General features: G+C 32.9%; 1 protein-coding gene across 2 annotated transcripts in view; it reads right to left on the reverse strand.

Annotated features, from left to right (window-relative positions):
- The window catches only part of TRIQK (triple QxxK/R motif containing), an 83,754-nt gene that overhangs the window by 32,179 nt on the left and 38,307 nt on the right, over positions 1-13,268 (reverse strand). For both annotated transcript variants that reach the window (XM_021688389.1, XM_021688388.1), the window contains one exon: positions 7,241-7,322. In XM_021688389.1, coding sequence (XP_021544064.1) covers positions 7,241-7,301 — 61 coding nt within the window. In that variant the 5' untranslated portion in view covers positions 7,302-7,322. The remainder of the gene's footprint in view (positions 1-7,240; positions 7,323-13,268) is intronic.

The following is a 13,268-nucleotide window of genomic DNA, read 5'->3' on the forward strand; positions in this document are numbered from 1 at the left end:
TTACCAAAGCAATAAGCAAGTTTAATAATGGAATAAGTAACAGAGGATTATTATCAATATAGATAAAGAACTCAATACAATGAGAGAAAAACAACTCAATAGATTTCATTCAACTTTATCACAAAATGTGTTACCCAAATTCATTCCAGAAACTATAGATATATTAACAGATAAAAAAGAAAGAAAGAAAGAGCAGTTAAATGTCCACTCACCAAAAAAAAGGAAAGATATATGAGGAGCAATATATTCACAAAAGAGAAATCAAAAGATCAATAAATATATGAGATGTTTAACCTTAGTAAGCAACACAATGAAAACTAAAATAAGAATGAATACAATTTCATGTACATGAGATTAGCAAAAATTTAAGTCTAATGGTAACAAAAAGATATGGAGAAATAGACAACACTTTGCTTACAGGACTATAGAATAGTATGACCATTTTGGAGAACAATTTAGCAGTTAAAAATGCACACATCCTATTACACAGCAACAGAATTTCTGGTATTTCCCAAAAGGAGAGAAGAGGAAGAAAACTGGAGTAATATTTTGAGGAAACAATGGCTAAGAATTTTCTAGAACATATTAAAGAAACGAATCTACAGTAACATATACCATTACAATAACAATACCTCAAGTAGTATAAATTAAGTCAAATCTATACCTAAACTCATCATAGTGAAACTACAGAAATCCAAAGACACAAAATTTTAAAAGGAGGTACAAAAGAAAAGATTATCTTTAAAGAAGCAACATTTAGATTGACTTCCCAGTGACAAAAAATCATAGCCAAAATGCAGTGGAGAAATATTTTCATGTGTTGAAAGAACACACAATGAAATAAAAACAAAAACCTGCCAATTGAGAATTCTATAACCAGAGAAAACATATTTCAAAAATAATGGTATGTCCCCATAACCAGCAAAGAAATTGGATCAGTCATAAAAAAATCTCCCAACAAACAAAAGTCCAGGGCCAGATGACTTTCCAGGGAAATTCTAGCAAACATTGAAAGAAGAATTAATATTCTTCTCAAACTGTTCCAAAAAACAGAAATGGAAGGAAAACTTCCAAACTCATTCTACGAGGCCAGCATTACCTTGATCCCAAAACCAGACAAAGACCCCACAAAAAAGGAGAATTACAGGCCAATATGCATGATGAACATGGATGCAAAAAGTCTCAACAAGATACTAGCAAATCGAATCCAACAGTACATTAAAGGAATCATTCACCAAGATCAAGTGGGATTTATTCCTGGGCTGCAAGGAAGGTTCAGTATCCACAAATCAGTCAGTGTGATACACCACATTAATAAGAGAAAAGATAAGAACCATATAATCTTCTCAATAAATGCAGAAAAAGCATTTGACAAAGTGCAGTATCCATTCTTGATTAAAAAAAAAAAAAAACCTCTCCATAAAGTAGATATAGAGGGAACATACCTAAACAACATAAAGGCCATATACAAAAGACCCACAGCAAACATCATCCTCAATGGGGAAAAAATGAGAGCTTTTCCTCTACAGTCAGGAACAAGAAAGGGATGTCCACTCTCACCATTGTTATTTAGCATAGCACTGGAAGTCCTAGCTTTAGCAATCAGACAGCAAAAAGAAATAAAAGGCATCCAAATAGGCAAAGGAGAAGTCAAACTTTCACTATTTGCAGACAACATGATACTCTATGTAGAAAACCGGGAAGACTCCACCAAAAAATTGCTAGAACTGACACACGAATTCAAGAATGTCACAGGATACAAAATAATCTGTTGCATTTCTATACACCAATAATGAAGCAACAGAAAGAGAAAACAAGGAATTGAGCCCCTTTACAATTGCACCAAAACCCAGAAGATATCTAGGAATACACCTAACCAAAGAGGTAAAAGATCTGTACTCTGAAAACTATGGAACACTATGAAAGTAATTGAAGAGGATACAAAGAAATAAAAAAAAATTCCATGCTCATGGATTGGAAGAACAAATATTGTTGAAATGTTTACACTACCTAAAGCAATCTAAAGATCTAATGCAATCCCTATCAAAACACCACCAGCATTTTTCGCAGAGCTAGAACAACAATCCTACAATTTGTATGAAACCACAAGAGACCCAACAGCCAAAGCAATCTTGAAGCATGACAATTCGAGACTTCAAGCTGTATTACAAGACAGTATGGTACTGTCAAAAAACAGACACATAGATCAGTGGAACAGAACAGAAAACCCAGAAATGGACCCATAACTATATGGTCAACTAATCTTTAACAAAGCAGGAAAAAATATCCAGTGGAAAAAAAAGACAGTCTCTTCAACAAATGGTAGTGGGGAAACTGGACAGTAATATGCAGAAGAATGAAACTGGACTACTTTCTTATACCATACACAAAAATAAATTTAAAATGGATGAAAAGACCTAAACCATCAAAATCCTAGAGAAGAACACAGGCAGCAACCTCTTTGACATTGGCTGTAGCAACTTCTTACTAGACACGTCTCTGGAGACAAGGGGAAGAAAAGCAAAACTGAACTATTAGGACTTAATCTAGATAAAAAGCTTCTGCACAGAGAAGGAAGCAATCAACAAAACTAAGAGGCAACCTATGGAATGGGAGAATTTGATATGCAAATGACATGTCAGCTAAAGGGTTAGTACCTAAAATCTATAAAGAACTTATCAAACTCAACACCCAAATAATAAATAATCCAGTTAAGAAATGGGCAGAGACATGAATAGACATTTTTCCAAAGGAAATTCCATTTCCATTATGTATACACACACACATACACACACACACGATGGAATATTACTCACTCAGAAATCTTGCCATTTGCAATGATGTGGATAGAGCTAGAGGGTATTATGCTAAGCAAAGTAAGTCAATCAGAGAAAGACAGATACCATATGATTTCACTGATGTTGGAATTTAAAAAACAAAATGAGAGGGGGGGAAACCAAGAAACAAGACTCAACTATAGAGAACAAACATGGTTACCAGCAAGAGGTGGGTGGGGGGATGGGTTAAATAGGTGATGGCAGTTAATGAGTACACTTGTTGTGATGAGCACTGGGCATTGCATGGGAAGTATTAAATCACTAAATTGTACACCTAAAACTAATATTACAATGTATGTTAACTAACTGGAATTTCAATAAAAACTTTTAAAAATGGTAGGTTAATATCATAAAAGAAAGAAACAACTTGCCACAAGTAGACATACACTCTAAGAAATTCTAAAAAATGTTCATCGGGCACAAAGAACATGATTTCAGATTTAAGGTCTGGGATGTAAATGAGAATTAAGAGCAGGGTAAGTGGTAAATATGTATACAATTGTATGAGCTTTGACTGAAAAAACTATAATAATAATGTCTTAGTTTTAAAAAATAGAGAATTAAGAAATGGAAGCATCATAATTTGGTCTTTCTAAATTAGGAGCAGAGAGAGGTACCTCAGACTCTCCTGACAGCCAAAGTGCTATTTATACTGTCAATTCCATGAACTCAAATACTGTGACTTAATTATCTTTGCATCTGCCAGTACCTAATATAGTCTTCAACCCCAAAAAAAGTAGTATAGTGAAGGGATTACGTGGTCAATTTCTTGGAATTGAGTCCTGGATCTACCTCCTACCAATTGTAGAACCTTGGGAAAATTCTTTAACCCATCTGTGCCAAGTCTTCCTGATCTATATAATGGAGTTATATAATAGTAGTTGCTTTTTTACAGGACTACTGTGAAGATAAAATAAGATACGCCTGGCACAAGATGCTTAATAATTGTTATCAACTTTTATTACATAAGAAAATAGAGATTTACAAGTAAATTAGTTATATTTTTATAATGGTTTACCTAATACATATAAATATTATTTGGCCTGATATACTTAATAACATATACTTAGAAAATATCTTAATTATGTCAAAGCAGTTTTAAAAATTCTCTTCCAATCTTGAAATAATTTATCTCTAGAATAATACATGTAATATTAGGCAATCTTACTCTCTATTTTTACAATATTATATCTGAAGAAATGAAAAGACCCAAACCAACTTATTTCCCCTTTAAGCCAGCAATGTTTCAGAATATTGTTTTTCTTAGGTACATTGCCTTGAAATCGAGAAGGTATTTCATCTTCACTACACATTTCAAGATCATGCTATAGTAATCAAAACAGTGTCCATTTAATGTGAGGATTCTGTATCTACAAGGTGTTTTCAGTCACAGCATCTGCCCATTTGATTCTTACCTGAGCAAAGAATATTGTAAAGAAAGCTTTTATTAAAAGCCATTAATCATTGTCATTTAGTACATAATTGAAAAGGCAAAACTTTTACCAGAAGATAAATATTAAACAGTGATATTAAAATCATTATTCAAGGGCGCCTGGGTGGCTCAGTTGGTTAAGCGACTGCCTTCGGCTCAGGTCATGATCCTGGAGTCCCTGGATCGAGTCCCGCATCGGGCTCCCTGCTCAGCGGGGAGTCTACTTCTCCCTCTGACCCTCCCCCCTCTCATGTGCTCTCTCTCTCTCTTTCAAATAAATAAATAAAATCTTTAAAAAAAAATCATTATTCAAAACACAGCACTGGTATTGCCAAACAAATATAGTTACTGACTGACCATACAAAAATTATATAAATAAGTGAGATTTCATAACAAGAAGACACTGCACATATGTAATACCACTATTCCTTGTGAATGTTTATTAACTAGCAATTAAATTAGCTTATCAATAACTTTAATAGTAAAAAAACCCACTATGGTACTCATTTTATTTGCTATTTATATTTCTTTTTTTTTTTACCACCAATACTGATGTATCTCTTCAAGATAATTATGGCTGATTTATTCCCTCCTCACATTTTTTATCAAATCTGGGAAACATCTGCATAGGACTCCATTTAAGGGAGACAGTGCCAGTGATAGATCTATCATCATTAGTATGAGCTCAGGCTTGTGGTACTTTCTAACTCTGATACGGAAAATCAGATAATGCTTCCTTGAGAAAATCCTTGAATTAGTTAATATCTTAATTAATTAGGTTGTATTAATTAACTAGTCAATATCTTTTCTATTTCATTTCTCTGTCTTTACAAAAACCTACATATATCATAATATTCTATAGTATATGCATAAGAACCTTAAGACTGCAGTGCATTATCCTTAAAAGTAGTGAACAAGTATATCATCATTCTTTTACTTTTAATATATTGTGTTAGATTATGATTACTGTATTTGCAAAGTACACACAGGATAACTCATATCCATGCAACACTGTAGTTTACAAACTGGTCTGACACTTCTCATGACTCTCCAAAGAACCTTCTGAGACAGGTGGATCTTGTGGAGCTAATATTTTCAAGAGGAAGTAAAACAGGAAAGAGAACTTTGTATAGGAATATAATGCATATCACAGCACCCTCTGAACAATTTAGTATAAGAACAGGGCTGAGGCCTCACAATTATATTATTTTGTCTCACCCTTCCTTGGCTCTAATAAATATGAATAGAACTAAATAAAAGAAAAGATATGCCATGTTTATAATACAGAAGACTTTAGATTTTAATGCCTATTCTCCAAAATTGATTATTAGATAAAAATTTCAATAACAAACTTTGCAGGGCTTTTTTTTTTTTTAGAAAAAATTCATCCATGGTGATAGAAATCAGAACAGTGGTTGCATATGGAGGTGGGTAGAGACTGACTGGAAGCAGATATGAAGAATTACCTGAGAAAATGTAAATGTTTCTATTTTGATTGGCGTTTCTGGTTACACAGGTATGTACGCTTGTCAAAATTCTAAGAATTGTATATTTAAGAGTTGAATTGTGAATTGATCCCTGATATGGCTATTCTTTATGTGGTTAGCATATCCTATTTGATCAGAGACTTTAATCTGATAAGTCAGTCCTGTTTAAACACATAAATAACAACCGACACTATTTATTCATCAGGTATCCTGTAAGTGAAGGAAGGTGGAATATACCAAAAAAATATCAAACATCATAAACCATCCCTCAGGAAATTTAATCAGTTAGAAATACTGTTTTTTAATTTGCTTTTATCTGACTACCAGTTAGATGAGTTAGATCATTTTGTAAGGCTCTTTTGATTTCATTTTTTTATTGTAATAGTTGTTTGTTTTGTATTTATTTTGTTTATTCAGAGTTCCTCTTTCATGAATTGCCTCTTTATGTTTTGTACCTATTTTACTATTGGGTTTCCAGACTACCTTATTTATTTATAGCAGGACTTTATTTTTCTACATATAAATCTTTAATTGGTTATATACATTGTAAATATTCTTTTCATTTTGCATCTCTTTTGTTTTACAGAAATATCTTTATGGAGTGCACCTTATATATCACATTTATAAAATAGGTATATACTCTTGGTATCAATAATTTCTACTTTTTTTCTGATTTCTATTGTAACTTCTCTGTTTATCCTTCAGTGTTTTAGAAGAGGTTTTTTATTAATTGTTATTTTTTTACTTCCAAAGAAGTGGGAATGGTTGGGAATGAGTAGGAACATGTAAAAAGAGAGGGTACAGGATGGGAAAGGGTAAGTTAACTTTTTTGCTTCTAACCGATTTCTAATTTACTAAACTTTGTTCAAAGTTGTAGTTCTAGGATACGGATTCTTTAAAACTGGGGGGACTTGGTTTGTAACTTTGTATGTGGGTAATTTTTTATAAATACTCCATGTACCCTTGAAAAAAATGGGTAGAAAATCCTGTACTTAGAGCATAGTATAAAATAGGTAAGTTTCCTGTTATTTTTGTACGTTGACTAGTGGACTTTTCTCTAGTCCACCATTTTATTAAAGTAAAATTTTAAAGAAGAATTTCAGGCTTATCAATTATTGTCATTGAGTCAACAAAATTAAAAGTTTTTACATGGATAAAAATAAATGATTTAATAGATGATAACACTAAAAATATTCACCATATAAATGCATCTAGCCTTAAGAAAAATAATGAAATGTATTTTTGCTTTTATTAAATTCATAAAAATTATAAGAGCTTTGAAAATCACAAGTACACAATGTGTATTTCTCCATTGTTAAGTAGGCTACACTTATTTTTTGCTCTTTAAATATATATAGTCCTTCGTTATTCATATTCTGTGTATCGTATGTATTAAGGAAAAGTTATTTTCTTAATATCACACATAATTGCCTTTTTCTTTATCTTAATTCACAGGAATGTATCAAAGGGAATTCACTGCTTACCAATTTGCTTTCTGTACTGATCAACAGGAAGTTTTATAGTGGAGGCATCTTTTCTACCCATCTTTGATCTCCAAAATGCCTGCTGCAAAGAAAGAAAATAATTATGATGAAGTCCTAAAACATCAAAAGGACTATCTACAAACTTCAGGAATAATTTATTCCATAAAATTCATTTTTAAAGCAATGGGTAAAAATGTCTTTGACTTATTCCCATTAGATATCAGTAAAGAACACAAAATTCTCTCAAATAAATTATCAAGGATACAATTGCTGGTAATTAAATTTCCCAATTATTTGTTCTTGGTAATATTCATCTTATCAAGTACTATCAATACTCAATTAAATCAAACTGTTCGTATTATCTGTAAATGTGAAAATCATGTACCATTTATTCAGATGGGTTGGAGTTGTAGGCATGCTCTTGGCAGTATGTTTCTTTCCAATTACCTATTCTGTTACACAAAAAGGCTAAAGTTTGAATCTCAGATACTTTGAATCTTGTTTTAATAAGCATGACATAGGTAACAAAAGTGCATAAATTAGAGTTCTACTTCTGTCTCTTCTTCTGTAAACAATATAAATTACTACCATTTACTAATATTCTCATGCTTACTACATTATATGCACTATTTGATTTAATCCACAACACATCTTTCAAATCTTATTATTTTTATTGAATTTAAATATGTGGCAGACATATGTGGAACTTAAGAAACAAAACAAACAAGCAAAGGGAAAAAAGGACAGGAGAGAGAGGCAAACCAAGAAACAGACTGAACTATAGAGAACCCACTGATGGTTCCCAGAGGGGAGGTGGGTGAGGGGATGGGTGAAATATGTGAGGGGGATTACGGAGGGCACTTGTGATGAGCACAGGGTATTGTATGGAAGGGCTGAATTACTGTATTGTTCACCTGAAACTAATATTACACTGCCAACGAACTGAAATTTAAATAAAAACTAAAAAAATATATGTGGCAGAGATTGCACGGTCACATGGAACTAAGCAGAAATAATAAGAAGGGTATAAAATCTGAGGGAATTATATTTACAAGGAAATCAACTTTGTCTAAAAAAGTATGTGAATGAAAACCAATCCTTGGACCTCTAAACTTAAACCGGCAGATTGCAGCCCCCAAGGAAGGCAAAATCTGTAGATTTGGAACATCCACCTCATATGTGACCAGAAAGGAGAACCATCCAGAAGGGAGGGCCATAAAGAACAACGGACAAGGGAACTTCTCTAAAAAACCATAATTAGACTCCAAGGAAGAAACTTCTGTTAGTACAATGGGCATTCTCAGTGGCCTCACGAACAGCAGGTTTTCTTATCATGCTGGATCAGTGCTTCCTGTATGTTTCCCATTCTTCCCATCCTTCCTTTCTAAATGGGACTGATTATAGGAGATATGAAGCAGTTACCTTCTGCTTCACCATTAGGAAAATTTTATAGTCTGTAAACTTCAAGGAAGCATATTCCAACCTAAGAGGGAGCACTATGCTCTGGCTTGAGATCCTTGGCTTTGTCCTGGATGCAGTAAGCGGGGAACTTTAGGATTTTCCTACTAAAGAGTCAGGAAAAAGGATATGCATGGCTATATCATGACCAGAAAGGTGAACTATAGGAAAAATTGCTGGCTGCTTACTAAAATACATGTTCTCCTTTGTTTTGTTTTGTTTTGTTTTGTTTTGTTTCCTGAGCTCACCTGACAACTTTTCCAGCCTCCTTCTATATTAGCTGTGGGCATGTGATTGAGTTTCAGCCACCAGAATATGAATAAATTAGTGTTTGCTACTTCTAGAACTAACCTATAAAAACTTTCCATATGTACTCATTTATGTGGCTAAAATGGAAATGGCCCCCAGAGTGATGCTGGAAATAATGTGATGAGGATGGCAGAGCCTGTGACTTCCTGGATCCTGAAGGACTACACAAAGGAAACCTACTCAACCAACTTGTTTTTCTCTTTCACACTGCTGTGAGAACAAGAATTAACTTGTAGCATCTGAGCCTCTATACACTTTATATTTGTTTGTTACAGTAGGTAGTACCACCCTAACTAAAACAACTATGTATAGATGTCTCCATATAAATTATTAAACTGTAATTTTCCTAAAGAACAATATTAAGGTTCTCAAATGCCAAATGTCTTTGAAATCTGTTCAGATCAAACTGTATTGTTTATTTATACATATGGTCACACAGAGCAATCCTAACAATGATACCACCCAATACTGTAAAAGGCATCCCCAAATTAATAATTACTACTTATGTGTAAGAAAATTATAAGTTCTGCTAAAAATCCATTTTTCTATACATAATAATCTTCAGATTTAATATCATGGTAATATTTGAGAATGTGCAAAGTAAGACAAAGTCAAATAAATTAAATCTTCACCTCTCATAAACCATGTAGCTATCACATCTAAGATAATATAACAGTAAAATTTCAGAAATGAAACCAAGACATCACCTAACCCTATATTCTCCCTTGTTATTATTCAGAACATTAATACAAGCATCATAAAAAATATCAATAGATATGTTATAATTTATTAATATAGCAATCCATTTGCATAGTGTTTTGCATTTACTAATTGTAAAGAGGAGTCAAGTTATTTTAATCCTGATTATGCGGGGCTAGAAAAAATATCACCATTTCAGGAGAGAAGTTAGTTTAAATAAATAAATACACAGACATTATTCCCTCTTCAATTTAGTTTTGTCTGTTGCCTTTATGGAATAGCTTAAATTTTTAAAATGCAAAATACTAAGGCCACCTACCAAAACAGTCACTCACTATGCTTCCTTCAATTCCTGCTTGGTCATTTAAACCAGCATCCTAACAGAGATAACACTTCAAAAGCCAATATTTTATTCATTCCTTACCCGTTGTAAATAAAAAAGGAAGGGATTCATAGAGAATATCTTTTCAACAAAAGGAATTAGATTTTACTTAATTTAAAATGTACTTTAAATGAACAAAGTGATACCAAAAAAAAGCTAAAGAACCTAGGCCTATACTCTATGAATTGATACATTTTATATGTATAAAACCTGTGAATATAAAATCCTTAAAAGAACTTGAACCTAAGAGATACATTAAAGAGGAACTAGCTTTAAATTTTTGTTCCCAATGATTTTGGTGACTGATAATCCTTAACCAAAATTTCAAAAATTAAAACTTTATTCTCTGAAATTATTCTACTCCATTCTTTATTTATTCTATTCTATTCTTTAAGCAAAATAAAATTTTACCAAATGTTGAAACAAAAAAACATCTAAAGAACACACCCATGCACAAATACCTTACATTTTATTAGCTGTAACAAACACAAGAAGGTAGAAAATATTTTACTTTTCTAATAAACACATTGAGGCTATTTTAAATGATCTAAAGAGATTCCCATTCATGTGTATGGTACAAACTGTCAGCACCTCAGACATCTAGAACCTCTAAAATGTTCTGACTTTTCTTTGTTCTTCAAAGCCTTGCAGTAATCATCATTCATTTCTATTGCTTTGATGGTTAGATAGCAAACTCCCAAGAAATCCAGAGAGACATTAGCACATAGAGCCGCAATTTCTAATAAGACAGCTATTTGCATACAAGATCAGCCACAATTTAAAATGTGTTGTGATAGATGCGGAAAGGGAATAACAGATTTATATTAGCATGTACAATACCAAGACTGTTTTCACAATTTAATTCCTTGGAGATTACATCTCATCACCTTCTTTTATAAAGAACACCACATTCCCTGAGGAACTAACTTGCTCTGAGACCCAGCTAAACTAAAATATGGATTAATAAGATAATATTTATTATTTATGAATTTCGCTGTAGGAATGATTTCAGATTAAATCATCAGAGAACTTTTTAACATTCCTGAAACTTTATAACACATACTTAAGGAAGAAAAAATGCTAATTTTATTTAATGCCTAAATTGCATATTAAAATACCTCATAATTAATTTTTATTTAATTAAAACTTTACACTCTTCAGGACTTTTCAGGTTAAAGAGAGTGTTTTTGTATTTAATATCCTTTCTTAACCTGAATTTTACACAGCAATTTGCCACACGTATTTTTAAGTACAATATGTGACCTTTAAAAACAAACAAAGGTAGTGCAATATCCTATCACATTCCAACCACGTTATTTCATTGCTCATTTATACCTTTTTTATGAAATCCAGAAAGAACAAGTAAAGAAATAAGAAACCTGAAGCCTTCACATATGTCTCTGCTTCCAGAAAAAGCATTCAATCCAGACTGTGACATTTAAATATAGATCAAAACACAGGTTATTAAAAAATTCAACCTATGACCACAGAAAAAAATAATCATCTCAGTTTTTAAGGCTAAAAGACCCTTCCTTAAAAAAATTCTTACTTTAGTATGAAGTTATAAATAGGCGGAAAAGATGTTTGGTTATGACTGGATCAGAATTAAGAACCAATCATGAAAATAAAATCTTATGCCAGATGTTGGGATGAACAAAGTAGTGGATAAATAAAGAAGACACTTGTCCCTAATCTGATGCATTCATTATTCCCAGACTGATGGTTTAAAAATTCAAAGCTGATCATGTAAGCAACATATTTAAGTCATCTAAATAGTGGCCCATTTCCTAGATAAAGTAAAAACTCTTAATATACAGGACCATTAATAACACAAGTTTGTCCTGTGTTCCTTACTCATCTTCTAGTGCACTATCAAATTCAGCTTTTAGTTCCATGATTTTGACAAGCTCATTCACATTTTTATGAATTTACTCATGCTCTACAATGTACTTTAAATGTCATTTCCACATTCCCCCACTTGTGGAATCTATATTTTAATATTCCAGCAAGGGCACATGATTCAGATCTTCAGAGATAATTCTCCACACTTAAGGAAATGAAAAAAATTAGTCATTTGGGAGACTATCAAAGTGTGACACAGTAGACAATGTATACTTTGACATAAATATAACATTGAGATAAGTTATTACAAGCAGGAAAAAATTCCTATTGTGTAAAACTGGAGAGCTAACCAGTGGTCTTCTTAAGTTTTCAGGGATCAAAGTGACCATCTCATCTTCACTTTGTCAAATTAAATTCCTTTATAGCTGCAGGAAAAAAAATGTCAAAACTTCAATAGGTGAAAAGGTAATTTCTAAAATCCTGATCACTAGCCAACACTGACATAAAAATTCATAAGGAAAGAAACTACAAGATAGTTAGCTGTGTAACCCCAAAAAGTCATATACCAAGGAAGGAATCTTAGTTGTTGGGACTCATCCTTCAGCTATATGATGGAACTAAAATGCAGTATCAACAAACAGTGCTGGAACAACTGTATATCCTTATGGGAAAACAAAGCCAAAATTAGACCCCTATCTCACACCACATATAAAAATCAATTTAGGAACCCAGTTGAAAATAGAGCTACCATATGACCCAGCAATTGCACTACTGGGTATTTACCCCAAAGATACAAATGTAGGGATCCGAAGGGGTATGTACACCCTGGTATTTATAGCAGCAATGTCCACAACAGCCAAACTATGGAAAGAGCCAAGATGTCCATTGACAGATGAATTGATAAAGAAGATGTGGTATATATATACAATGGAATATTATGCAGCCATCAAAAGGAATGAAATCTTGCCATTTGCAATGATGTGGATGGAACTGGAGGGTATTATGCTGAGCGATATAAGTCAATCAGAGAAAAGCATGTGTCAAATGATCTCACTGCTATGAGGAATTCTTAATCTCAGGAAACAAACTGAGGGTTGCTGGAGTGGTGGGGGGTGGGAGGGATGAGGTGGCTGGGTGATAGACATTGGGGAGGGTATGTGCTATGGTGAGCGCTGTGAATTGTGTAAGATTGATGAATCACAGACCTGTATCTCTGAAACAAATAATACATTATATGTTTAAAAAAAGAAGATGATGAAGAAGATAGTAGGAAGGGAAAAATGAAGGGGGGGAATCAGAGGAGGAGACGAACCATGAGAGACTACGGACTCTGAGAGA

This window comes from Neomonachus schauinslandi, chromosome 4 (assembly GCF_002201575.2).
Source record: "Neomonachus schauinslandi chromosome 4, ASM220157v2, whole genome shotgun sequence".
NCBI classification, from domain to species: domain Eukaryota; kingdom Metazoa; phylum Chordata; class Mammalia; order Carnivora; family Phocidae; genus Neomonachus; species Neomonachus schauinslandi.